This window comes from Eutrigla gurnardus (genome assembly GCF_963514095.1).
Source record: "Eutrigla gurnardus genome assembly, chromosome: 10".
NCBI lineage: Eukaryota > Metazoa > Chordata > Actinopteri > Perciformes > Triglidae > Eutrigla > Eutrigla gurnardus.
The window spans coordinates 1,958,546-1,985,862 of NC_139924.1; the positions used below are offsets into that span (position 1 = coordinate 1,958,546).

The window sequence follows — 27,317 nt, forward strand, 5'->3', positions numbered from 1 at the left end:
ACTAAATAGGTTATATTGAATAAGTACGTCCTAATGCACGCTGCTTAGTACTTGCTATTTCAGTGCAGTGACGTTTCTTTTACACGTTTTATTGCTGCTAAAATGTTAAACTTTTTTTTCAAAGAAGACATTAATAACATCTTATCATGTTTGTAAAACTCTAATAATTCAAGAAGTGTGAAAGAAAAAGCACTCAAGCAGTCAATCATGCTGGAGTCTTCTGCATCAAAGAGAATGAGTCATAAAATCATACTGCAGTGTAACCAGTTGTGAAAAACGTCCAAACCTCTGACTTGTTTCCAGCAGCGCTGCTGTGAATGAAACAAAGTGTCACGCGCTGAGGATGGAGGACACCATTTATTACCGTTCAGTGGCAGGTCATTCTCTACAAATGCTAATACAAGAAAGATGACTCACTCTGCGCAAATTAATACTTTATACAGGTTCCTACAAAAATGATAATGCTTTCATCGCCACAGATTATGATGATAACAGTGCTGTGTTACAGACAGTTGAGTGGATTAAAAACTGGTGTATGAGTCTAAAAACCTGGACATCTTCCACATTTAGTCCAACCAAAATCGATATCACTATAATCAAAGACAAATAAAGCCTTCTGAGATCCATATCCACTACTTTTAGAGGCAGATGATGACTCATTTACTGATATAGGGTAGCAAGTATGTGTTTAGTGTCACAGGTCTCCATTTAAACAGCATGTGCTGTCGAAAGCTGCCGGATGTGTACCATTATGTCATAAATGATTTAACTAAGCAAAGGAAATATAGAGCTTTTATTTATTGTATTCATTATGATTGTTCATTTACCTTTTATAAAATGAACAGACTACACTGTTCACAGCTTCGACCCGAATGAATTACTCCACAGGAGGTATTTGAAATACTTCAATTCATTATTAAATGTCTTTTGCCACCCATGCAGACTCCTCTGTAGAAACAGTTTGATCAAATTTGGGAAAATATGTTCATTCGCTGTATGTCAGTAAGAGAAACACATCTATTTCCCAAATGTCTAAGTATTACTTTAAAGCCATCTCTGGATTATGTAAGAAAGTGGTATTAGATTAATAGTGATGGCGGTTGCAAATCTAGAATTTAAAAACAAGTGAGTCACTTAAATTATAATCACATGTGCAGTGTATTCTGGTCTATTGAGACTACTGCTGGTGGAATTATTATGATGATGACTGTCTCTTTGTCAAATTGTTGAATGATTAATAAATGGAGACTCTAAAAGGCTTCCGTAAAGGATTCTGTGGGACTGATATCAAATCTAGATGTTTACCGTTGATAGCACAGTCAGAGTGATGGAACAATTTCCAATAGGTGTTTATCGATGAGTGGAATCAAACTGTAATCTCAATCAGCTTCGTAGTGTGAACCACAAACAAAATATTTAACGTCACATGATTAGTTTTTGTATTTTTGTTCTTCGTCACTGGGTTGGATGTACGGGCGGGTCTCAGTTAGAAAATGATGATGTGTCCAAATGTACTAATCAGAATTGTAATCAATATGTGGTGACATTTGTGCAGATGTCAATGAAATCCGATTGAACCACAACCACACACCTGAGTTTTTGTTAAACTCTCAATGAAAAAAAAAATAACTTCCCCCCTAACTTCAACTTCAATTTTTTGCATTTTTAGTCATTAATCTTAAATGTTGCAGAGAAGTACTAAAATCCAAAATCAAGTCTTCAGGGCCTTACAAATATTTTAGACAATATTGCCGGCTTGTAGCGTGTTGGAGCAATAGACACAATAACAACATGATAATATACACTTATTAGAAAAAACGTAATCTGGAAGAATTCAACAATTAACTACAATACATTGACATCAAAACTTAAAAACAAAGTTCTATCAGGTTCATAATTCCATGAATTAAAGCAGGTTTACTGACCTCGCAAACACATTAAATCAATAAATAACATGCATACCAAAACAAAGTTACCCACTCTGCAAATAGTTACACATTCTCACTTCGGACAGATCTCACACTGAGACGCACACACACACTGTGACGTTCAGAGTGGGCTGATGGTGGATGCTGCCTCTGTGCTGGACCGTATGGCTGCAAGCTACGCTAACATTGAAAACGGGCTAATCCTTCTCATTAGCATGCTGGGTGTCATTGCTGCAACATCACGCTGACGTCTTGGTCCTGTATCACGCCTTCTAACATTCAAGTATAGCAGTAGTGTTAGAAAATAAACATTGGTAAATGATCCTAGTAAGAGGGTAATAGTGTTGCATTTACATACTTGTAATATTGATACATTAAAACACTGTTAAAGAGAGGCCAAAGCACACTGAGCTGTGTTCCCTATAAACAGTGGATGACAGTACAGTCCAAAACAGGTATTTGTTTCCAAACACTAAATGTGAAAATCTAATGCAATGGCTGTGCCCACTGGACTCTTTCAGGAATCCTACCCTGCTAAGCTGCTTGCTATAGGAAAAATCAATAGCAGCAAATATCAATGCTACTCTTATACAAGGTGGATGCTGTATAATAAAATCAATACATACTGTGTATATTCCACATTATAATAATACCCTAATGAGTAACCTTTGGTGGACATAATTCTGTGCAGGGTGGAGTGAAATGTAGAATCATGTGCAGCAGAATCACTGATGCAGAGGCATAAAGGAGTATAGTTGAACGGTGCGTACACATGCACCGTTGGTTCAGGGAGAAGTTCTGATAATACTGAGAACATTGTAAATACACTGTCAAGAAAGTGCATTGATTGAGCATTTTATAAGCTCGATAAAACATGATCATATGCAAGTAATTAAAGAAATGATTATTAAAGAAATTAAGCATTGTAAAAATGTAATGCTATCTCCTTAAAAGCCCAAATAATTATTTGAAAAGTATAACAGCAAAGAGTAGTAAACATCACATAGCCATGTATGAAAAATCCAGAAATGTGATGAAAACATATGGCTGCCATGTACTTCAAAATGACGATGAATGGATGATGGATGGATGGATGGATGGATGGATGGATGGATAAAATCAAACCTGCACTTGCATGATGTCTTAAATACAGAAGTTGTTGTCATATGGGTACCTGGTGTGTGTGTTACTTTTTTCCTCACAAAAAAACACTCATCTAGTGAGGTTACTGTAGTGGCAGAGCCATGATCAAACCTGTAGGGGGCAGCACATGACATGACATAACAGCTGTTTGTGAGTGTGCATACAGTACACATTTTGTAGTAAGAAACACAGTAGCATCAGATCAGTGATTAAGGAAACATCCATCCATTTCCTGCTACTTCTGTGGGGCGGCTGGCAGCGTCAGCAGGCTGAGCAGAGTCGTCCCCCTGCCCAGCAACATCTCACAGCTCCTCCTGTGGAAGCCCATACCACATCCAGAGGCTACTTTGGACATGACGGGGCAGTGGCTATGTTCCAAGTGTGAGCTCCTCCTTACCCCTATCTCTGAAGGTGAACTCCCTGTATTTGAGTTCATTCTTTCAGTAAACTTTGTACAGCACTAATGCAGTCACTGTCCACTCAAGACTGCATCATGAGGGGAACCCTGTTTTCAGATGACACTATCATCATCACCCTGATTACAAACATTGATGAGACTTCATCTAGAAAGGAAACCTACAATCTGTAAGAGTGGTCTTCAGAGAAAAACCTACTGGTCAACAACCAAACCGTTTTAAGTTCCTGGGAATCTGCATCACAAACAACCTGACGTGGTCATCACACGTCTCCATCCTTGTCAAAAAAAAGATTAGAATTGACTGTATTTCTTAAGGAAATTTAAGATCTAAATTCCTGTGTCAAGTTCAGCAGCAGAGGAAATCCAATCAGCCGTCAGCAAATGTGTTCATTCAGACAGATGGTCAGTAGGTTTAGAGAATGCATGAAGACAATGTGCTCAGCTGAACATTCATAATGATGAAAATTCAATTATTATTATTATTATTAACGACTTACAGAAACATTACCTTCCACCTTCCTAGTGCTCCTTGTCTCTCTAGTTATCTCACTTCTCAGTCCCACAAAGAAAAGAAGATAGATGTAATAATTTCCAAACTTCCCAACGTGTTGATATCTAACGAAATATTCCCCTTAAATCCATATTTGTTATTGTTTAGCCTTTCAAAAACACCGTGCTCAAAAAATAAATAGAAAGTCTCAAAATGGTTGGTTATAACACCTGTATTACTACCAACGCCGCAGCCATTCCCCTCACTCAAGACCCCCTTGCCTGGGGCAGTGACTCACTCCGAACCCAGAGGGAGCAATCCACTCTTTCCACAGAGATCCATGACCTCAGACTGCTGGAGGTCACGGTCTGATGAAGCCAACGGCACCACATCTGCAAAGAGCAGATAATCCATCCTGAGGTCCTCTAAATCATCACTGTCCCACAACTGGCTGCCTTTGAAAATCACAAACACAAATTGGTGACAAGGGACAAGCTTAGAGAAGTCCAACGTGTTTGACTTCCTGCCGAGAAAGTGTACAAAGTTCTATAAGGAATGGATGGCTCGTAGCCCTTGGTACCCCGTACTCCCCACAGAACTCCCCGGGGTACACACACCGTTTGATATCATCAATGTATCCATGCACTCCTGAAGCCATTTTGTCATAAAGTGGTGTACAATTTCCAATGTTTAAGGAGCAGTGTGTATGATTGGTTGCATCTAGTGGTGAGGTTGCAGATTGTGACCACCTGATCCCCCCTGCCCCTCACCCCTCCCTTTCCAAGCATGTCAGAGAACTATGGCGGCCTTCAGGTAACTTCAAAATGAAAGGGTCTCTCTGCCAAGGTTAGGTTTGTCTGTTCTAGGCTACTGTAGAAACGCAGCGTTGCAACATGGCTAAAGAATCTGCTCCCTAAATGGATTTGAAGAGCTCATTCTAAGCTAACGAAGAGGCAGGATGTAATTATATGTGTAGAGTATTTTTGGAAGCATCGTCACCCTTAAGATGTCCATTTGTGTATCGAGGACTTACTGCGTCTAACCGTAACGTTCTAGAAGAAAACGTTGTCTTTCTCGCACGTTTCCATGGTGACAGTAGAATCCAAAAAACGACTAAATCTTTGAATTTAAGCTAACATCAAAACTATATCAAATAAAACTATATTTAAAACATCCGTTTCTCACACACCTTGTGCCGTATAATCAAAGTCCAGTCTTACGCTCGGCTCTTCACGATGGAGGCGTGTGAGAAAAGAGCAGAAAATATTGTAAGAGTGCAGCTTACCTGAAAAAAAAGTTCCTTCATGATGTCAAGACAGGGTGAGGAACGGATACCCAAATGGTCATTTTGGGGGTGAAGTATTCCATTAAGGATTTAATATCTGCTTATTCTATGATACATTTCCCACTAACTGTTGATTGTCATTAGAGTAATTGCTTCCTTTTTTAATCTAAATATGATGTAACATCTTCTAACTCTGGCAATTAACCACTGAATTTGAGAAAACAAACACCACTGTACAACAAAATGCTAATTTACTTATTTATCAGTGTTTTTGTCAGAAAAAGTCCAGCGACCACTGCTGCTCTTCCTGATATTGTGCCCACTTTAAAAGTGTACTGCTAATCAGACTAGTCTTTGCAAAAACTGGGCAAACCAGCAGTGTTGGAGCCTTGCCTATAGCAGGTTTTGTGGTACATGCCTAAGAGATAGAGCTGCAGCGAAGCGTTGCTGGTACAGCGGTGCCCTCCCCCTTCTACCTGTAACGCCATCGGCATGTTTGCCAGGGTGACAGATTTGTCTACTAACTCCAGTGGATTCTCTCAAAAAGCTGAAATAAATAAAGACACAATGGCTGCCTCCGAGCAGACCACCGTAGTCCACCATGCAGTCTCGATGACGGTGTTCACATAATTTGCTTCCCTTATTCTCCATTCCAACAAGTGCAGTTCCATATGTGTTTTCCAATTATTTTGTGATGTCAGTTAACCAATCAACAAATAACCCAATGAATCAATCAATTAATGAGTCAATCTAATTATCCGGTTAGACCCCAGCTATTCACTTGGTCTTGGGCACCACCAGTATCTCGTCACCGTCTTGGATGCTGTAGGAGTGGAGAGCCCGGGTGTTGTACTTCATTTCCTCCGGACCGAAGGCGCTGCACTTGTCGATGTAATAGATCCTCATGCTGTTGGTGGACAGCTGGACCACTGTTGTTAGCTGCTTCTTCAGCCCAGCTACTGTCTGGTCCAAACGGATGCTCAGCTGAACCAGAGAGAAACATTTTCCACATTTTGGCACTAAACTCACACTCATTTCACTCATAATACGTACCATAAGTTTAAATCTGCACAAAGTGGATTTAAGACGAATGGTTGATAGCTATGCATATACGTACGACGGCGTATTAGGGCCACTGAAGCCGTGAGAGGTGGGCAATATTCGGAGAAAAAAGCTCGCAAATTTGCAACTTTATAAATTTGCAGATTTGCTAATTTATAACGATGCTAACAACCGACATCTATGCTAGCTAAGTTCCCATGAATGTATGCATTTATTCTAATTAATACATCACAACGTGTGACAACACCTCGTTGAGGTCCTTAGGGTGATGGTGTTGATGGTTATTATAGTTAATTATAGTTATCTATAGTCTACTACACAGCTGTCTATATAAACGTACCAATCAAATCAGACATGTTGAATATTAAGATACATTTTTAGTTAGGGTTTAATCTTTGTAAAATCCTACAGTCTGTGACAAAAACATCTGTGACTTTCGACACATGGCTTTACGAAGTGAGAGGGTCTTTGGTCTTTTCAAAGTCTTTCCAAAGTCTTCTAGTCTCCTCTTTGTTGTTGTTTGCACTGTTGGAATGTCCAAAAAGTGCAGACACGTGAACACAGACGTTTTATCTCCGAGGGAATAATTGTGTCTGCAATTTTGATAATGAAAGTGGAGAATAGAGTGCAAACCTAACCATAAGAACATTTTCCAAAACCACGACAATAATAAGCCTTGGTATTAAAAAATGTTGAGTGTTTCTTAAAACGTACAAATGGGACACTACTACAGATTAGCTGCAAGGAGGACATTTTAGAGACATTGCGAGCAGCAACCTTACTGGATCTGGATCCATCTGGATTCTGTGTGAAGCTGCTAACAAAGTTAGCTTCATAATTCAAGGTCAACTTTACAGCTGTGTTAAAGTCATCTTAGTAGCTAACTGCATTGGTAGCGACCTGTTATTCACCCTGCTTTATGGACTATTTGATTGGACCATAATTTTACAAATTAAACAACATGGTAGCGTGTTAACAACAATCAATTATAGAATAATGTAACATTAATAATAATAAAAATAATTTGTATTGAAGAAGACTTGAAACTAGCGCCTGAGACCATAAACTCATATTTACAATGTTTACTGAGTTAATAAATAAAGTGAGAATCATGGTCATTTTCTTATTAACTCCTATACAAACGTATTTTTGCAACCAGAGGAGTTGCCTCCTGGTGGCCAGTACAGAGAATAAATGTTAAAGTATGTACAGTATGGGCTTCACGTTTATACTATTCAGAACAATACCTCATTACATGCTAAACACACCTGTTCGACTTTGTCTTCACAGTGAACCTCCACCTGTGCACGGCAGCGAGGTCGGAGGTCGATCTCAGCAAGTGGTTCCAGCTTCCCGTACTTGGTTACCAGTAAATGGTATCTGAGGAGGAGAAGGGTGGGTTTTGCAAGTAAAAAATGCATATCTTCCCACTCCCTGTAATGCAATGTATCAACCTAGATTGTTTTGGTGTGAATTGCAGAGTGTTAGAGACATCGGCCATAGAAATGTCCGCCTCTCTCTAATATAATGGAACTAAATGGGACTCGGCTTGTAGTGGCAAAAAACTACATTTGTATAAAGATGAATCATGACCCCCCCATCCACAGACATATTGTGAGCAATTTCATGATGGAATAATTTTCTTTCCCCCCGAACTCCACCCACCAACCATATTTCTGTGCAAACGGAGTATAGAGAGTGGGTGCAGCGTACCTGTAAGGCAGCTCCTCCTCAGGGAAGTCCACATGGTATCGGATAAAGAACCTCTCTGCATCCTCTCTCTCACTATCACTCACAACACTGCCATTTAGCAGGGATATTGAAGGGAGCCTGAGGGGAAACACAGACATACTATATTTAGTATTACACTGTGTGGATCTGAACATACGGTTATTATATATATAGAAACCCAACTGAGAGGGGGTAGATGCAGAGCATGTGGTATCAATAGATGCTTCGGAACTCAACATTTAAGCTAACTAAGATACGACTATTAGCTCAGTACTCCAATGTCAGTAACAGAAAATGCAATTAAAACTGAGATTGACGGAGGAACAACAATGATGCTAAGGAGAAGGAGGCTGAAGGGCAAGATCAAGGCAACACGGAGAGAAGTAAGCCAGCTTGCAGTGCTCCAGAAGACCTACCTAGGAAGTACACCAGTCTCTCCACACCAGAGGCACAGACGACTGTCAAACAAAGACTCACAGCCCTGGCTGCAGATCTGAAGGGGTGCACTGGAGAAGTAGAAGTGAAGAAGATAAACAGGATGTTCTCCACCCACCAAAGTGCACCCCCAGTAGCAGCCAGGGTAATAGCATGAGAACAGACCTACCCAGGGCTGAACAATACTGGAGAACCATATGGGAGAAGGAGGCAACCCATAACACCAGTGCTCAGTGGCTAGTGGATCAGAGAGCAGACCCCAGCAACCTCACAGAACTAGACCCAGTAACCATCACGATGGCAGACATCCAAGGAAGGTATGAATAGCTGGAATAGGGCCTGGCCCTGATATGATCCCCACCTACTGGCTAAAGAAACAAATTGCACTCCATGAACACTTGACAGCACAAATGAACCAGCTGCTGATAGATAGACCCAACCAGAGGGGTTCACCGAAGGCTGGACAGTCCTGATCATGAAGGACCCCCAGCAGGGAGCAATTCTTTCCAACTGCCAGCCAATAACCCGCCTCTGCACTACATGGAAACTCCTGCCAGGCATCATTGCGGCTAAGATGAGTAGGCACAGGGATCAATACAACACATACACAGCGGGGCCAAGAAAGAAGTTGGCAGGAACACCAGAGGAACCAAACACCAGCTACTGGACAAAGAGGCACTCTATAACAGAGGTCTTCAATGTTTTCAGGCCAAGGCTTTTGTTTAAGGCCAATGATTTATGTATACAATGCTAATTCTATTTTGGCATTTCTACATCACAATTTCACAACATAACATTTAACATAAAGGAAGATGTATATTTGCTTATTATAGGTTGTATTCATGTAAATGTGTATTTTTGGAAATATTTAAATTTTTGGAGGAAAAAAGTTTGGGATCAAATCATTTCTGGGACCCCCTGCAGTAACTCTCCCTAGGGGTGGCGGACCCCCTTTGGAAGATCTCTGCTCCAGACTGTAGATCGGACAGACCAGCCTGTGCATGTGCTGGCTTGATGACAAGATGACTCGATGACACGCACATACTGGAATGCTTGGAACTGTACAATATCATCAAGAACACGAGGGGGCTGTGGAAGACAACTCTAGAGGCTGACTCAAAGCCAAGTGCACAAGTTACCATTGGGACTTTGAAAATGTATTGACTGAAAATCATGAGCGTGTTCTAGACCTGCTAGATGTGTAAAGTGTCCTGAGATAACTTTGTTGTGATATGACACTATAAATAAAACTGAATTGAATCGTGGTAGCATCAGGAACAAGGTAATGAGCTGTCGATCAGAATGTAGCCCCGCTCCAAAGCACACCATGCTTTATGGTCTGTTTGACTCTAAGTAAATGGACCGTAACCAGTGGTCTCTGCCTGTATAGTATGAAATAGTTCCTTCCTCCCTGATGTCATGTCATGGATGCGACTCACTGTGCGATCATGAGGCTGCGTCGCTCTGCATTGGTGTAGGTCTGCAGTAAGGGAATACCCTGGAGCCGCACCTCCTCCAACTTGGGAAAGAAGTTGAGCTTCTCGATGTCATCCCATCGGTTGAAACCTGACAACACACACAGACATGCCACGTTTCAAACAGTTACGGAAAGAAAAGGCGACGGTAGAAAATATTAGAAAGAACGTGTACAGTTTCTCCTGTAGATACTGATCTGTCCAATCAAGAAGTAAAATAAAAAATAACACAACTATTGAGAAGAACTTTTCATCTTACAGCTGTTCCAGTCCTTTAACTGGCTGACAATTAGGGCAGTACTTAATAGATTGAAGCTTTGATACTTCGAAGATTCAGTGTGTTTGGAATCATACTTTTTTGCAGAATGTGCTAGTGGTGGCTGCACAGGGATGTTTCAGACTTGTGTGATTCAAACATTAACTCACAGTTTTTTAAAGAGTTTAATCTGGATTAGAATGATCCGGATTTGGAAATCCTATTTTTACCCCATATCCAAGATCAGGTAATCCATGTTATTTTTGTGCTACAAGAAACATTGGATTGGATCACGCTGATGCAGATTCAAACATTTCAAGATGACCAAATCCAGATAACAGGTGCTCTGAATTGGACTACATATCACAGTTGAACCTACTAGCTATGTAAATAACAACAACAACAACAACAACAGGTGGCACGGGTCCATTAAATAGTTATTATTTAAAGAGTCAACTCAACTCAAAAATTCTTCTCTTCAATTTGTATTCATTTTTTTTTTTTACAGTCTCCTCAGACTTCTTATTTATATCAAATTATGTCGTGGATATTTCAATATTTTTTAAATCAGAAAATAAAACAATTAAAAAACTAAATATCCAGTACAACAACAAAATAGACAATGTTCTGCAATACTACTTTTGATCAGTTCATCTCCATCCGTCCATCCATCCATCCATCCATCCATCCATCCATCCATCCATCGTCTACCGCTTATCCTGTATTCTGGAGCCGATCCCAGCTGTCATTTGGCGAAGGCAGGGTACACCCTGGACAGGACGCCAGTCCATCGCAGGGCCGACATGTAGAGACAAACAACCATTCATGCTCACATTCACACCTACGGGCAATTTAGAGTCATCAATTAACCTATCTCCATCCTACATGTGTTCTACTGTGGGAGGAAGCCGGAGAACCCGGAGAGAACCCACGCTTACACTGGGAGAACCGGACCCGAGATCAGTTCATCTCTGACTGTGATAAATTACAAAAAATAAAGGCCTATATTTTTGTTTTATAATGACTTCAGTTTGTGGAAATATGTTTTTTTTTTAACCTTACTGTATTGAAATGTTGCTTAATAATGTGTGCTGTACCTTTAATAGAGTTAAACAAATCTTGTACAAAATAGAAAAACATGTGTATTTACTTCATGATAGAAAAGTATTATTTGACCGGTTTTAAAGTTTTATTTCCTTCTGTAGGTCTGAATGTCATGATTTCAATGTAAATTGATTTTGGTCATTTCCAAAATGTTTTTATCTAACAAAATAGTCTGCATCCATCCATATTTGTTGGAGTTTAGTATTTCTTTAGTCTTGTAATTATTACTGTCAGGTACGCATTGGCGAGTTAATCCATTTAATGAAACAGGACTTACTCCATTGGATGGATCACTTTATTTCAAATTGTACTTGTCTGACTGCATTGTGCCACGTGCAAAGTTTGGTGGAGGGGGATTATGGTGTGGGGTGTTTTTCAGGAGCTGGGCTTGGCCCCTTAGTTCCAGTGAAAGGAACTCTGAATGCTTCAGCATACCAAGAGATGTTGGACAATTCCATGCTCCCAACTTTGTGGAACAGTTTGGGGATGACCCCTTCCTGTTCCAACATGACTGTGCACCAGTGCACAAAGCAAGGTCCATAAAGAGAGAGAGTTTGGTGTGGATGAACTTGACTGGCCTGCACAGAGTCCTGACCTCAACCCGATAGAACACCTTTGGGATGAGAGTGGAGACTGAGAGCAAGGCCTTCCCTCCAACATCAGTGTGACCTCACAAATACACTTCTGGAAGAATGGTCAAAAAGTCCCATAAACACACTCCTAAACCTTGTGGAAAGCCTTCCAGAAGAGTTGAAGCTGTTATAGCTGCAAAGGACCGACGTCATATTAAACCCTATGGATTAAGAATGGGATGTCACTTAAATTCAAATGCGAGTCAATGCAGGTGAGCCAATACTTTTGGCAATATAGTGTATCTTCCTCTGTGTCATCGAGCTCCGTTGTTGCCACACTGTGTGACATGTTACAACATTTCTGTGAATTTGAACTTGCACACTGTAGTTTACTTGAATTTATTTCAAACCCACACACACTGTCCTGTTGGCTGTAATACTCATGAGAGCACCAAACGTTTGACTGAAAATAGACCCCAACGGATGTCCGATTTACTTATGTTTGAGTAACATGTGTTACTACAGTAAAGTACAGCGCCCAAAGAATTACAGAACCTTTGAAAAAAGGTCTTGGCTTGACTTGACTTATCACACCGACGAGAGCTGCAGGTGTCTGAGGGGGCGGGCTCTAAAAGAGACTGTAGCCAAACACCGTCAAGTCCGACAACAAAGTCAACGTGACTATGGCGGCTCGCGCAGCATTTGCATTCTTAGTTGCAGACGAAGTGGAACACAGCAGCAAACCAAACCAAAGAGGATATGTGTGTATATTCTGTGTATATTCTGACATCTTGTATATTGATTCCGACATCAACATGTTACCAAAGCCTTGTTTCACTCTACAGCTGTTCTCTCCTGGTGAAGTGGCCAAGGCATTACAGGCTATAGACACTAAGAAATCAGTTGGCGAGGACAAACTCGATCAACACTTCTTAAAATTAGCTGCTCCACTCATAGTGAATTGTATAACATACATTTTTCACCTCTCTATTTTATCCGGTACAGTTCCTTAAATTTGGAAAACTGCTTTAGTAACTCCATTGCATAAAGGTGGTGGAACATCTGACCTATTTAGGCCTATTTCAAAGCTATCCTGTCTGGCAAAAATACTGGAATCATTGGTAAATAATCAACTTAAAAAATTTCTCTCTGTGCATTCTGTCCTAAGCATTCACCAATCTGGCTTCCGAGAAAAGCATAGCACCATTACCGCTGCAACGCTTGTTTTAAATGATATCATCTTGGCTTTAGACAAGAAGAAACACTGTGCAGCTCTTTTTATTGACCTCTCAAAGGCCTTCGATACAGTTGATCATGAACTACTCTTAACCAAACTTCTCAATATCGGTTTTGATAAAATAGCTTTTAAATGGTTCCATAGTTACCTCACAGACAGACAGCAATGCGTGACTATCGGAAATATTAAGTCAGACTTTATTCATATTAGGAAAGGTGTATCTCAAGGATCAATCCTTGGACCTGCTCTATTCTCCTTGTATATTAATGACATTGTAACTGCTGTCACTGGCTGTAACATTCATCTCTATGCGGATGACACTATTTTGTATTGTATTTCTGACTCTGTAACCTTAAGTTGCTCTCAATAAGCATAAACTAGTTCTTAATGCAGGTAAAACCAAATTTATGCTTTTCACCAAATCAAAAAATATCACTTCCAATAATCAAATTATCTCCACTAATAATGTTACAACTATTGAAAGAGTCTCTGAGTACAAATATCTTCAAATTTGGATCGATGACAAACTTACTTTCAAACATCATGTGTCAAATCTGGTGACAAAACTAAGACAAAAAATAGGTTTCTTTTACAGAAACAAATCATCCTTTCCTCTTCATTGCAGGAAGAAACTTATTGAGGCAACTTTTATGTCAGTTTTAGATTATGGAGACATTTTATACATGCAGGCATCAGCTGCAACTCTACACCCACTTGACACTGTATATCATTCAGCCCCGAGATTTATTACAGGTGACAACTACAACACTCATCACTGTGACCTGTATTCAAAAGTTGAATGGCCCTCGCTTTCTGACAGGCGTGATAGACACTGGATTTTATTTGTTTTTAAAGCTCTCACTGGTCTCTTACCATCCTATATCAATTCTTTAGTGTCTTTCAATGCAAGTCTCCATCATACACACTCAAAGGACTGGATCACACTGCAGGTTCCCTCTGTCCACACCAAATTGGGAAAATCTTGCTTTTCTTACTGTGCACCTGCAACCTGGAACACTCTGCAAAACCACCTGAAACTTACCACACTCTTATCATTGGGACAATTTAAATCCATAACTGCGTCTTATTTTACTGCGTCTTATTTTACTTTTAACTGCTCCTGTTTTTAACTAGATTTCTCTGTCTTCATTATTCTGTGTCACTTTACTCTTCTGATATTTCAGATTTGCTTATGTATTTTTCAAATGTTTTGTGTTTTGTCTTGTCCAAAAATGTTTTGTGTTTTTATCTCAGCTATATTGCAAATGAGACTGCTCCTCAATATATTCTCGAGTTTAAATAAAGGTTATAATAATATATATATATATATACAGTATACACACACACACACACACACACACACACACACACACAAAGGCAACATGTGGAAATAATTGAATGATATCCCATGTACAGGAAGACATTCTTTTTTTTCAGTATATTTGTATTATCATTCTATGTTTGTATTAACCAGACCTCACAAATAAATAGGCCTACTCACAGCACAATGCACAGAACTTTAAATCAAGCCATGAGATCAAAGCTACCAAAATAAAAAGGCAAATCATTTCACCACAAGGTGGCCGCCGAGTGCGGACCTGAACACACATCATTGAACTTTTAACCAATAGAGAACCATTCCGCTGTAGCGGAGGTGTGGGCAAGCCGGTTGCAGCCGTCGTAGACCGCGCTGCCATGCGCTGCAAGGAGCGGCTCTTAAAAACTTGTTCCTGCGATGTTTTGGGTCATGTGATATGGTCGCGACCCTGTGACGTCTTTGCATTCGGCTGCTAAGCCGGACCCAATTCTAGCCATCATGCATCACTTTCAACCCACAATACATCACGTTAGGTAGCGTGCTGCAGGCGGCTACATCAAGTCGAATCCCCCTAGTGGTTTTGAATTAGTTCAATCAACTCTGACTATGTAAACTCGGAGTTACGCGCATTACGGAGCATTGTCCTGCTGGAAGAACCAATCCTGAGTGTTGGGGATCATTTTCAGAGCAGAAGGAACCAGCTTTACTTCCAGGAGGACCTTGTACGGGTCTTGATTCAAACATCCTTCACAAAGACAAACCTGCCTGATTCCAGTCTTCCTGAGGACCCTCAGATCATCACCATCCTCCCCCAAATAACACAGTGGGTGTGAGACACTATGGCTTGTAGGCCTCTCCAGTTCTCTATCTAACCATTAGACCACCAGGGGCCCGTTTCAGGAAGCAAGTTTAACAAACTCTGAACCTAACCCTGAACTCTGAGTCAACAAACTCTGAGATGGGCAACTCTGAGTTTTCGGTTTCAGAACAGTGGTTTTGAATTAGTTCAATCAACTCTGAGGATGTAAACTCTGAGTTACGCGCATGCCTGCCGACTCTACAAAGCCATCATCAATGGAGCTCCAATACTATGATTCACCATGGCAACCGGGAGAGCGTTATTAGATATTACTGAGTGTTTATGGAGAAAACGAGCTCATCCTGAGAAAACGGAGCAACGTAACTGCAGCAAAGTAGAGACAGTTGGTGTGGCAGACATTTACTGGCTTTGAAACCGAAAAACCAGAGTTTCCCTCATCTCAGGGTTAACTAACTCAAGGTTTTCACTAAACCTGCTTTGTGAAAAGGGCCCCAGGTGTTGGACTCATCAGAGAAGATTACGTCACTCCAGCCCTCTACGGTCCAGAGCCCGGTTTCCCGATAACGTCCACTCTTAGCGCGCTACGAAGACTCCTACGTTATGACTTCCCAAAGTTGTTTACCTCTATAGTCGTGGTTCCCGAATGGTCTCTTAGGAGTCTTCTTAAGAAACACTCCTTACGTCGTACGTACACGGCGCTGTCCAGAAAGAAAGTGCTGAAATCGATTGCTCAGAGTTCAATTTTCCATTTCATGTGCAGGTGCATGACAGCACTATATTATAAAATGTAGGCTATTGCAGTGTTTGAGAATAAAACATTGCTAGAAATCCTTCTAGGCCTAAACATTTATTTAACCATGGTTGAACATAATACCATAGCCTATACTGATTTAAAAAAAGATATAGAAAATGTAGAAACAGCGGAGGAGATTGAGCCAATTACAGCCTTAATTCCATGCGTATTTGTTGCCGTAGTCAAAACTTATGCAATATAGCCGCGTCGGCCAACATATCCATGGGATTGAAGTTGATCCTTATGAAATTATGTATTCCAATGGCTCCGAGGTCGCGAAGTCTTTGGTTCAGCACGAGGATGCGTTGTATCGCTGCCACAGTTTTGTCACCATTCACAACCGTCACCGGCATCCATTTATGACATTTTTAATTGTTTGACGATGTGCCAATTTCCCAAATTGCTTGCAGGATTGTGCATGCTTTGACTTTGACACTGTAATATACCTAGGCTACTTTTGAGGTTGAGGTAAAGCTTAGCCTTGTGATGAAATGCATGCGCATTTTATTTTAATTTTCTTCATGAATGACTTAAAACCATTGGTGAAACACAACACTGGTAATGTGCAGTTCCATGCGCAGCGGGGATTTCTGGATTACTGTACAGTGGCGGCGACTAGCGTCAGGAGCTGAAACATCACTACGGTAGAGCTAAGAAGGCTCTAAGAGCGCTCCAGACCACTCTTACCAACGTATGATGTACGAAAGAGATTCGTAGCAAAGAACGTTTCGGGAAACACGCGAAATGTTAAGTAGGAACTCTAAGTAGGGGTTACGAATGACGTAGCGTTAAGAAGGCTTTAAGAAGGCTTCGGGAAACCGGGCCCAGTCCTGGTCTTTTGTAAACCTCAGCCTGGCTTGTCTTTGCTTCTCATTTATGAAAGGCTTTTTTCTGGCTTTGCAGGACTTCAGTCTGGCCTCTAGGAGGCTGTTTCCAACCGTCCTTGTCGTGCCTTTCATCCCAGCTGCCATGTTCCATCCTTTTTGTAGGTCACTTGATGTCATCCTACGGTTGTTGAGTGACATTTGAATGAGTTGGTGTCGTCCCGGGCAGTTGAGTCATTTTCGCCAGTCTGTATTTTTGTTTTCTGCTGCTTGACCTTGTTCTTATGATCCGCTGTCTTGGAAATTTTAAGGATGGAAGCAACCTGATGCTCACTGTAACCTTCTGCCATTAAAGCAAGAATTGCACCTTTTTCCTCACTTTGCTTTTCAAGTTTTTTGGCATGGTCAATAGTTCTTTTTTTTATGCCAATTGTTTTTGAGGTACTACTAGCACTGTTTTTGCTATCCAGCTGGTCCTATTGGAGAAGGATAGTGATGCCCACAGCAGTGTTTTTTATTTCCCTTGGTAAATAAGATCTGGTTCAGGTGATCACCTAATCAGATCCTCATTAACAAAAACTATTTGGAGTGATCTCTTATTTTTTTTTTTCCATAGCTGTATAATATTTAAACATTAATAACAATTGACTAAATGAACATCATGCTGGATTGAAGAAGACTTGAAACCATAAAGTCATGTTTACAATTTTTTGCTGAGATAATATATCAAGAGAGAATTGGGGTCATTTTCTCATTGACTTCCATGCAATAAGACTTATTTTCGCAACCAGACGAGTCACCCCCTGATGGCCAGTAGAGAGAATGAAAGTTTAAGGCACTTTAGCTTTGGCTTCACTTTTCAGAACCACCTGGAACTGATTCGTTTTGGGGCTGAGTGCCACAGTCCGGGTAGGGAAGTCATAAAGTACCAAACGATGGACACATGTACACAATGTTGGTGTTGGTGTTTCTAAGGGATATGTTGCAATGGCAATAAACAATTATCGGCCGCAATCGTTGCTGCCTTATTATCTCTTGTTTCAAGACATTAGTTAATTCTAAAAATCCCTGAAACAATGAAAACTGCATTGGTAACCAGTGAAATGATCTGAATTTGCCTTGAAAGCTGAAACGGAAGAAAATTATGTTTGATGATTTTGTGTGATACAGGCAAAGGAGATACAACAAAGTGAAGCAATCTTGAACACGTCTTTTGATATTGGTTTTGTCCCCTATGCTCTCAACCGTAGTCTAAAAATACATTCATCACTCCCCCAAAATAGAAACCATTTCCTGAGATAGACGCTGACGTGGATTCTATTGCTTTTCAAATAACACAAAGCTTTTAGGATGCAGTGTTTGCTTGCTTAAAACCATTGCATACAGATGCTGTCATTATGCCACAACACCCCCATTTAAGTAGTTGAACTTGTCGTACAATTCAACAGTCAGATCAACTGACCTGAGTTGTGCAGGTTGATGCTGCGTAGGTTGGGGAAGAGCCGTTGCAGGATGTCCTTGTTGTCCTGAATGGAGGCCAAGTTGTTGTTGGCCATGACCAGCGTGTCCAGGCTGGGGAACATAGAGCCAATCTTGCGGACTTCGGACCAGTCCTGGAGGCTGTTGTCGGTGATGTGAAGAAGGCGCAAGGTTGGGCATGTCACACTGGACGCGCTCACACCACTGTACTCATTAAGGCACAGGAACAACTCCTCCAGCCTGCAGAACAACATGGGAGAACACAGGTGGAGGATGAAAGTTGTGCTCGGTCAAATAAAACAGGACTTTTTCTTCAGAAGAAAGCAGTTCCTTTAACAACCTGTGAATGCTGCCCTCCCCCACCTGTACTGTGTGTAATACACTATATCCTCTTCGTCGGTTAGTGCGTGGCATAATCCAGTGCGGCCCTTTCTGCCTACTTCAGGCTACTGAAACAAAACATGAACGAGCGAGAAGGTATGGGACTGTTGAAAAGCTACTATAAGAGCAGCCCCACTGAGAGGGGGATATGCAGAGGTTGTGGGCTCAATGGACAGTGTTTTCCCTAGAATTATTTCCAGGCATGGTGGTCCCCACTTAAAATGGCATGTTGGTGCGGCCGGCTTTGGTATAGCATGCAGTTAATGTATATTTGCGTTAAAAATGTTTTGTTGTATATATACAAGATTTGTTCACAAATTTAACACAAAGAGGATCAGATTAATAAGCGTATGCTTTTATAACAATGAGGGAAACCTTGCAGAGGCTCCTGCAAATGATTATTGATTTCTCAATGGATAGCTGGGAGGGATGCACAGATAACACTTTTTTTCAGACCAAGTACAGGTAAAAATACTTGAATTTCAGTACTTGCTGCTACTGAGTAATGATACGAGAACTTAAGAATACCGTTACGGTTCTAACAATAACATTTTCATCAGATAATCCTCACTTTCTAAGTGTAACAAATAAAAAATATGTGATGCTGTTGCTGATATTTTAACATTCAACTTTATGTTTGCATAATACAAACAGAGCAGCTTTTAAATTAGAGTTATAAATAATGAACCGTTTAATCAGTAAAACAGTTAAAAGAAATCCACCCATCCAGCCTTCCATCCATCGTCGACCGCTTATCCTGTATTCAGGGTTGCGGGGGGGCTGGAGCCGATCCCAGCTGACATTGGGCTAGAGACAGACAGGTAACCAGTCTATCACAGGGCTAACATGTAGAGACAGACAGGTAACCAGTCTATCACGGGGCTAACATGTAGAGACAGACAGGTAACCAGTCTATCACAGGGAGACATGTAGAGACAGAGAGGTAACCAGTCTATCACGGGGCTAACATGTAGAGACAGACAGGTAACCAGTCTATCACGCGCTAACATGTAGAGACAGACAGGTAACCAGTCTATCACAGGGCAGACATGTAGAGACAGACAGGTAACCAGTCTATCATAGGGCCGACATGTAGAGACAGACAGGTAACCAGTCTATCACAGGGCAGACATGTAGAGACAGACAGGTAACCAGTCTATCATAGGGCCGACATGTAGAGACAGACAGGTAACCAGTCTATCACAGGGCAGACATGTAGAGACAGACAGGTAACCAGTCTATCATAGGGCCGACATGTAGAGACAGACAGGTAACCAGTCTATCACAGGGCAGACATGTAGAGACAGACAGGTAACCAGTCTATCATAGGGCCGACATGTAGAGACAGACAGGTAACCAGTCTATCACAGGGCAGACATGTAGAGACAGACAGGTAACCAGTCTATCATAGGGCTGACATGTAGAGACAGACAGGTAACCAGTCTATCACAGGGCAGACATGTAGAGACAGACAGGTAACCAGTCTATCACAGGGCTGACATGTAGAGACAGACAGGTAACCAGTCTATCACAGGGCTGACATGTAGAGACAGACAGGTAACCAGTCTATCACATGGCTGACATGTAGGGACAGACAGGTAACCAGTCTATCACAGGGCTGACATGTAGAGACAGACAGGTAACCAGTCCTCAGTGGCTAGTGGATCTGAGAGCAGTGTCAGGTATGAAGAGCTGGACAGCACCAGACCCTGATACCTGCACCCCATGAACACCTGGCAGCACAAATTAACCAGCTGTAGATAGATGTGACCCACTCAACGTGGTTAACCCAAGGCTGGACAGTCCCAATCATGAAGGACCCCCAGAAATTCCTTCCAACTACCAGCCAATAACCCTCTGCACAACATGGAAGCTCCTGCCAGGCATCATTGCGGCCAAGATGTACAGTATAGGCACACAGATCAATACATGAGCGGGGCCAGGAGAAGAGTTGGTAGTAACACCAGAGGAGCCAAACACCAGCTTCTGGTTGACAAAGCAGTCACTCTAGACTGTAAGATCAGACCAACCATCTCCCACCTCCTCTACATGGATGAGATCAAGCTGTATGCAAAAAATCCATCATGGAAGGACAAGCCCTTGTATGGTATGTACCACCAACAGATAGAAGAAGTGGCTGATAAGTAGAAATCATACCAGTAGCTAGAGAAGGCCGGTCTGAAGGACAGCACAGAGGCACTAATCATGGCAGCACATGAAACGGTGCTGAACACAAGATCAATAGAGGCCAGGGTCTACCACATCAGACAGGACCCCAGGTGTAGGCCAGGGTCTACAACACCAGACAGGACCCCAGGTGTAGGCCAGGGTCTACCACACCAGACTGGACCCCAGGTGCAAACCGGGGTCTACGACACCAGACAAGACCCCAGGCGCAGACCGTGCAAAGATGCAGGCTGTTACGGCATACATTGAGCACCATAACCAATAGGGTGGCATAGTGTACTAGAACATCTGTGCTGAGAATTATGGGCTGGAAGTCCGAGGTCAAAATGGAAGACACCTCCAAAGGTGGTGGAGAATGACCTAGCTAAAACCCTGTGGGACTTCCAGATCCAGACTGATAAGCCGGTGATGGCTAACCATCCGGACATGGTGGTGGTGGACAAACAGCAGAGGACAGCCATAGTGACAGATGCAGCTATGACAAGCAAATGTGTTGGAGATGCAAGGCATCAGTGGTTCCGGTGGTAATTGAAACACACAGGGCTGTAACCCCTAGGATACTGTGCAAAGCCCTCAGGCTCCCAGGCCTTTGGTAGAGGGCCCAAGTTTGAAGGAGGAAACACAAGACTTTTTTGAAATATCACCCAATAAATTGGTTTCTGATTTTTTTTACTCCATAACATCAGAATCGACATCGGTCCCAAAAGTCCCATATCAGTTGGGCTCAAATATATCTTACCGGTATACTATATTATATTATTATATTATATAGATAGTATTACTATTCTTATTATGTCATATTCCATTGTATGATATTATAACGAATAGCAAGTCATTAGAGGGATGGAGAATTCTTCTTACTCAGTTATTTCCCGAGCGAGCAGCAGCACGGTGTCCCAGGACACCCGAGTGTTGTTGAGGACGAGGCGTCGGACCCGGGAGAAGCCTTCAGCACAGCTCGGCTCGAGGGTCGTTCCTGCCAGGGGGTTATAGCTCAGGTTCAGGAAATCCAGGTTGGGGATGTTGGACACAATTTTACTGATCTGAAAATGAGACAATAGTGTGTCTGTTGACAATAAGAACATCTGTTGACAATAAGAACATTTATAAATAGAGAAAATATATAGAATCCCTAGCCGTATCTCTTCAATAGAAATTAACTATTGTAATAAATCCAGAGACGGCACCTCCCGCCAGTCCTGCAGCTTGTTATGAGACAGATCCAGCTCTATGACATGGGAACAGAAAGCAGCGATTTCAGCCTGGTCTCCGGCCCTGCTGATCCCACAGCTGTCCAACACCAGAATAGTGGGCATGTTCAGTCGGTCTGGAGTAAAAGAAGGATTGAGGATCAGTTAAACAGAAGGGAAGTTTCACACAGACAATAGGAGGGTTTCAACGTTTTTTCTAATAACTCTTACGAACATATGAAGCGGTTGAATGTTATAAGCCATGGCCCCTTCTACAAAGGCTTGAGTGAGGCAATGTGACATCTACCTGGTCTCCAGCTCACCTTTCATCGGGGAGCCTTGAGGGGCTGCGGTGGGCACCACCACCACTCCCATACCAGGTCCTCTGCGTAACGGAAAGTTCTCTGGGCTGTACTTTTCACTCATCACCTCCACAAAGGTACGGCCATATGTGTCCTCAGGTGGGTCCATGGCTGTGTCCCGCTGAACAGCCTCCCACTCAGCTGGGGCAGTGTGGGAAAGAGATTAGCCGTCAGCTCATAAATGGGCCCCGTTTAACCGTGCAATCCAAACACATTTGCAACTACGGGGTTCCTGTTGTTCCTTAAAGGTATAATGCAACAAGTTCTGAAATAATCCATGTCAAACATCACTTCTGACCCACTAGATGTATGTAGTGGTGGCTGCATCTGCAGAGACTCTGCACTCTGCCTGTAGTATCTCTTTTCTTATTATATTGCTGTGTTCGGGACTCTGCTTCGCCTCAAGCAAGAAGCATTTGCAGACCGTGCAGCCCGTTGTCATTCTAGGTCAAACACTGGCGCTTTGTCTGTTTACTGACAAACTTAACATATGTGGACACTTTAGCATCTGATACAAAGTGGCGAAGGACTGGTTGTTACGTCGCTGTCTGTTGTTATGTACTTACTGTACTGTGTTTTTGTTTGTATCAGACTGACAGATAAAGAGAGATCAGACAGGCCACAGCAGGATGAAGCATTCTGCATTCATTCAAAACACCTCACAGTTGGTATAGGAGGTGTTGATTTGTCCTGTAGGGTTCTCCGGCTTCCTCCAACAGTCCAAAAACATGCAGGTTCATTGATGACCCGATGCTTCATAAAGCGTCACACTTCCGCCAATGGCGTTCTAAATGGCCTCATTTATATAGCGCTTTTCTCCAAAGCACTTTACATCAATGACTGACATTCACCCATTCACTCACACATTCACACACTGATGGTGGAGTCAACCATGCAGGGCGACAGCCAGCTCGTCAGGAGCAATTAGGGTGAGGTGTCTTGCTCAGGGACGCCAGGCACTCAGCTAGGAGGAGCCAGGGATCGAACCCGCAATCTTGCGGTTGCCAGCCAACCCACTCTACCTCCTGAGCTAATGCCCCCCCGTTCTGTTACACATCACGCTCTGTCTGGTTCAACAATGCCGGGATGCTTGTGTAAAAGGGTCGAGACATCTAGGCGTCTTCTGTAGGTGATTATGGTGAGATCTCTGTGTAAAAACACCTAAGCTGATGAGCCATCCAGATGCATCCTGTCTTCACAGCCCCCTCGGCTGGACTCTGAACAGTATAAGCAGCTACAGATGATTGATGGAGGGAATTTGTTCATTTAAAAATAAAGCCTTAAGTGACATTACATTGCAAATCTAAATAATAGGCATCTATTTTTTCAATAATTATGCCTCTCATTAATGTCACCCAGATCAGGATAGCAGAACCAACAACACACGTATTTTGTCCGCGGAAGAGACACTCAGAGCAGAAGCACCTGTCTGCTAGTTAGTGGCAACATGGGGAGTTCAGTTTTTGTTATTATAAAGTTGATCTTAAATTCAATTCTGAATGGCATTTAAGTCTGAGAACTTGCCTGAAGCTGTAAGAACCGGTAATACACACGACTCCACTCAGAGTTTTAAATAGCTGTGACAAGCATGACCATGCACAACAAACAAAATAAAAACGAGTCCAGATAAGAACTGCAACTCAGATTTTATTATCTTTTAATCTCCTGATTATTTTCATAATAAGAAATGAATCAGACCAAGGCTGAGACCAAGGACACATCCCAAATGTAGGCTGTTTATGCTCAAAACGTCTTTTTTTATTTAATTTATATAATACAGGGGGAAAGCAGCAAACGCTTGATTCATCTATTAATGAGTACATTGACTAATACGATTATACTGTTATTGTTTGAAAGGTAAAGGTTGGCTGAAAGCTGGACTAAAAGCTTGGTTCTCATTTCCGTGTAAAGGTCTAAAATAGTCCATGGTTTTCTTCATCCACACAAAAATGACCACATTCAACACAAGACAAAACATCTGGTCGTATATTGTAATTCACTGCAGTCATGGTTCATCTCTAATTAAATATACGTTTAAAAACAGACTTTTGTGAGAGCAGAGACAAATATGTCTCAACTGTAAAATGTAATCTTCCTATCAACCATATGACACATACCAGTCCAGTTTTTGGACCAGACCTCATGTTTATGAGCTAGTGCTCTAATATTTCAAACACTAGTGTCTCGTTGATGACAGTGATCCCGCCATTCGTTTCAACTCTTCCATCATGCAGCCATTACATCTATATTCACCATAAAAGTGCATTTTGTAAATAAACAGTTGCACGTTTCTCAGGTCTGATAAATGCCTGCATTCACAGACTTACGGATGATAATCGGGGCAGGGAAGGACACAAGGAGATGTCCTCAGCTCGCTGTCAGCATACCAGAGAGACACTGTCTCATTTAAATGTTCCTCAGTTCGCCCGGAGGACTGAAACAAGAAAGTTGATGTTTCAAAATGCTAAATAACAGACTTTTTCCACTTAAATCTAACTTAAGTTTCTGTGTTTTAAAACGCTGGTTGGGCAGAACCTCGCAGTGGAATCTGCTGCAGGATGCATAAATTATGTAGCGGTTTTGCTGGAATAAAAAAATAAAAGGATCCTCTTACAACATCTTATTTTACAAAAATTCGCTGCAGTAAATATTATGGAAAGCAAATGAAAACTCCACATAAATCAAAGACATTTGCTATAATACCATGGTTATCTTTTTTTTGTTTACAGATGTGAAACAAATACACACATATGAGGTGTCGGGGGGGTACTGTTGGAGAGAAGTCACAGATTTCTTCTTGTTACTGTAATATCCAAGGGTATGTGATTATAGTACAAACGTATAATGGGAAAGCATCGTACCTGAAGAGACGTTTCCGTTGACTTGACCACTTTCACAGTTCACTGTCTCCTTAGTGTTTGCACTGACGGCCTGTCAAAGAAATCAGGAGTCGGCTCATTCATTGTGTGTCCGCTCACAGATGTACTTGAATTGAAATAAAATGTCATTATCTTTTACACGAGACAAAGCTGAGAGGAAATGTTGTCAAACATATGAGCAGAGGGCCAGAACCGGCCCCCCAAAGGGTGTCATCCGGCCCGCCTGATGACTTTGCACTGCTGTTTCGTCACAGAAGTGAATGTTAAGCTCGTATGCTTAAGGGATATTCTTGATGAGTGTGCCGACTGTTCCTCATGGCACCGGAGAACAAAGTCACAGATCACTTGGTATTCAAGTATTGTCCACAGCAATATCATCCAAAGAACATGGGGAAGTAGAACAGAGTGCTCCTGTAAACGGCCAAACTGTCTTCACATGACTACATTACTACTACGACAATAAGCAGGATGTTCTGGTTAATAGGGCACAGCCGTACATTATTATAGCAATGCAACAATTATGTGAAAGGAAGTTGAAGTCCATCGGCTTGACAATTATTGCAGCAGCAACAGATCAAACCAATGATAAAAGTTGACATGTTATTGCAATATTGTGTACTTGCTGGTCCATAACATATCTTAAGTGCTGGTGTCACAGGCACATGCATCGATAAAGAGACATTGCTGAATGGAATATTGAGTTCTACGGGGAGTCTGCTACACCAAATATCTGTTAAAAGTCTCGCGATTATAATTATAATTGTCTTTGCTCATCAGTAAATGCACACATCTGGAAGTTAGCAAAACCCTCCGATTCAGCACGGGATCAAGGTCAATTCGGCACACACATTGTTGACGAATCGATAGTCATGTAGACATCATTTAAACTTTTTGTACGCGCTTTACCAGCAATGGCTCCATTGATGTGGTGAAGTGGTCCATAGCAAACAACAAGCCGGCGGATTATTAGAGCCGATATTTAATAGTTGTGAGTGATACTTCGTCTATGAGTTATACGCCGAACCTATGTATAAATCTTGGTGATTAGTAAAATGTCGTAAATGTGGTATTATTACGTTTTATTATGTTGAAAAACAAAATGTACCTTTTTGTGAAGCGAGTTTGGCTATTCTACTGGAAAGCGTTACGCTGTAGCTAACCCGGTGTATGTAGTTGAAACATCCTCCATGACATCCCGGCTAACGGAAACACCATATGATCGATGAACAATAAGTGCGAGCTGCCGGTTGTTGACAGCCAAGTATCAGACTCTGACCCCCAGCAGCAGCAGCAGCAGCAGCAGCGGCGGCAGCTCGATGGAGGATGGATCACAGCGACAGAGAAATACAAATATGAATAATCCGTAGATAATGACAGTATGTCAAGAGGGCGTCTCTAAAACTGATCAGATACAACACGGTCGTCGTTCTACATACCTTTAATGCCTACTTGTCATTTTCCTTCTTGAAGAAAACAAACCAGCTGTCATTTTGCTCTGCCATACATCCCGGAAGTGACGTAGGCGGCAGCTGACCCCCCCATCCCCTTTTATTTATTGACTTCCTTCACCATAATGTTTGGTTTTTTTCCTGATCCTGTTATGACATGCTACCAAATCGTGCAGGATAGAGGAGAAAATAAAAGAGGGATGACGTCACTGTGGCAGCTGCTGAATGTTAGCCATGTTGATAAAGGACTTTTACTTCTAAAAACCGACCAGTGTCTGGATTCTGATTCTGATGTTAAAGATGAACATGACCGACCGTATCAATATTTGTCAAATCCTCCACTTGTTCAACTTCCAAAGGACACAGGGACAACTCAAATTTCCGGCTCAATCATTTTTATTTTTATTTTGGCTCTCTCAGTTGATTGGTCTGTTCAGAATTAGGTTGTTAACCTTTAAAGACAGAGAAACAAAAGTTACCATTTTAATTAAACATTTTAA

General features: G+C 41.7%; 1 protein-coding gene across 5 annotated transcripts; it reads right to left on the reverse strand.

The window, feature by feature from the left end:
* Positions 1-349: 349 nt before the first annotated feature.
* Positions 350-26,874, reverse strand: tbcela (tubulin folding cofactor E-like a). Of its 5 annotated transcripts, none has more exons than XM_084019987.1 (11): positions 26,806-26,874; positions 25,352-25,421; positions 24,818-24,924; positions 22,452-22,631; positions 22,126-22,265; positions 21,800-21,981; positions 18,354-18,610; positions 9,932-10,058; positions 8,040-8,156; positions 7,595-7,706; positions 350-6,248 (listed from the first exon to the last, which is right to left on the reverse strand). In XM_084019987.1, exons 4-11 carry the CDS (start codon positions 22,597-22,599, stop codon positions 6,042-6,044), a joined length of 1,290 nt encoding a protein of 429 aa, XP_083876113.1. In that variant the 5' UTR covers positions 22,600-22,631; positions 24,818-24,924; positions 25,352-25,421; positions 26,806-26,874; the 3' UTR covers positions 350-6,041. The 5 variants fall into 5 exon arrangements, with proteins under 5 accessions (XP_083876113.1, XP_083876114.1, XP_083876115.1 ...); XM_084019988.1 differs by having other exon boundaries at positions 25,352-25,413; positions 26,802-26,818; XM_084019989.1 differs by lacking the exon at positions 26,806-26,874 and having other exon boundaries at positions 24,818-25,073; positions 25,352-25,413.
* Positions 26,875-27,317: the final 443 nt, after the last annotated feature.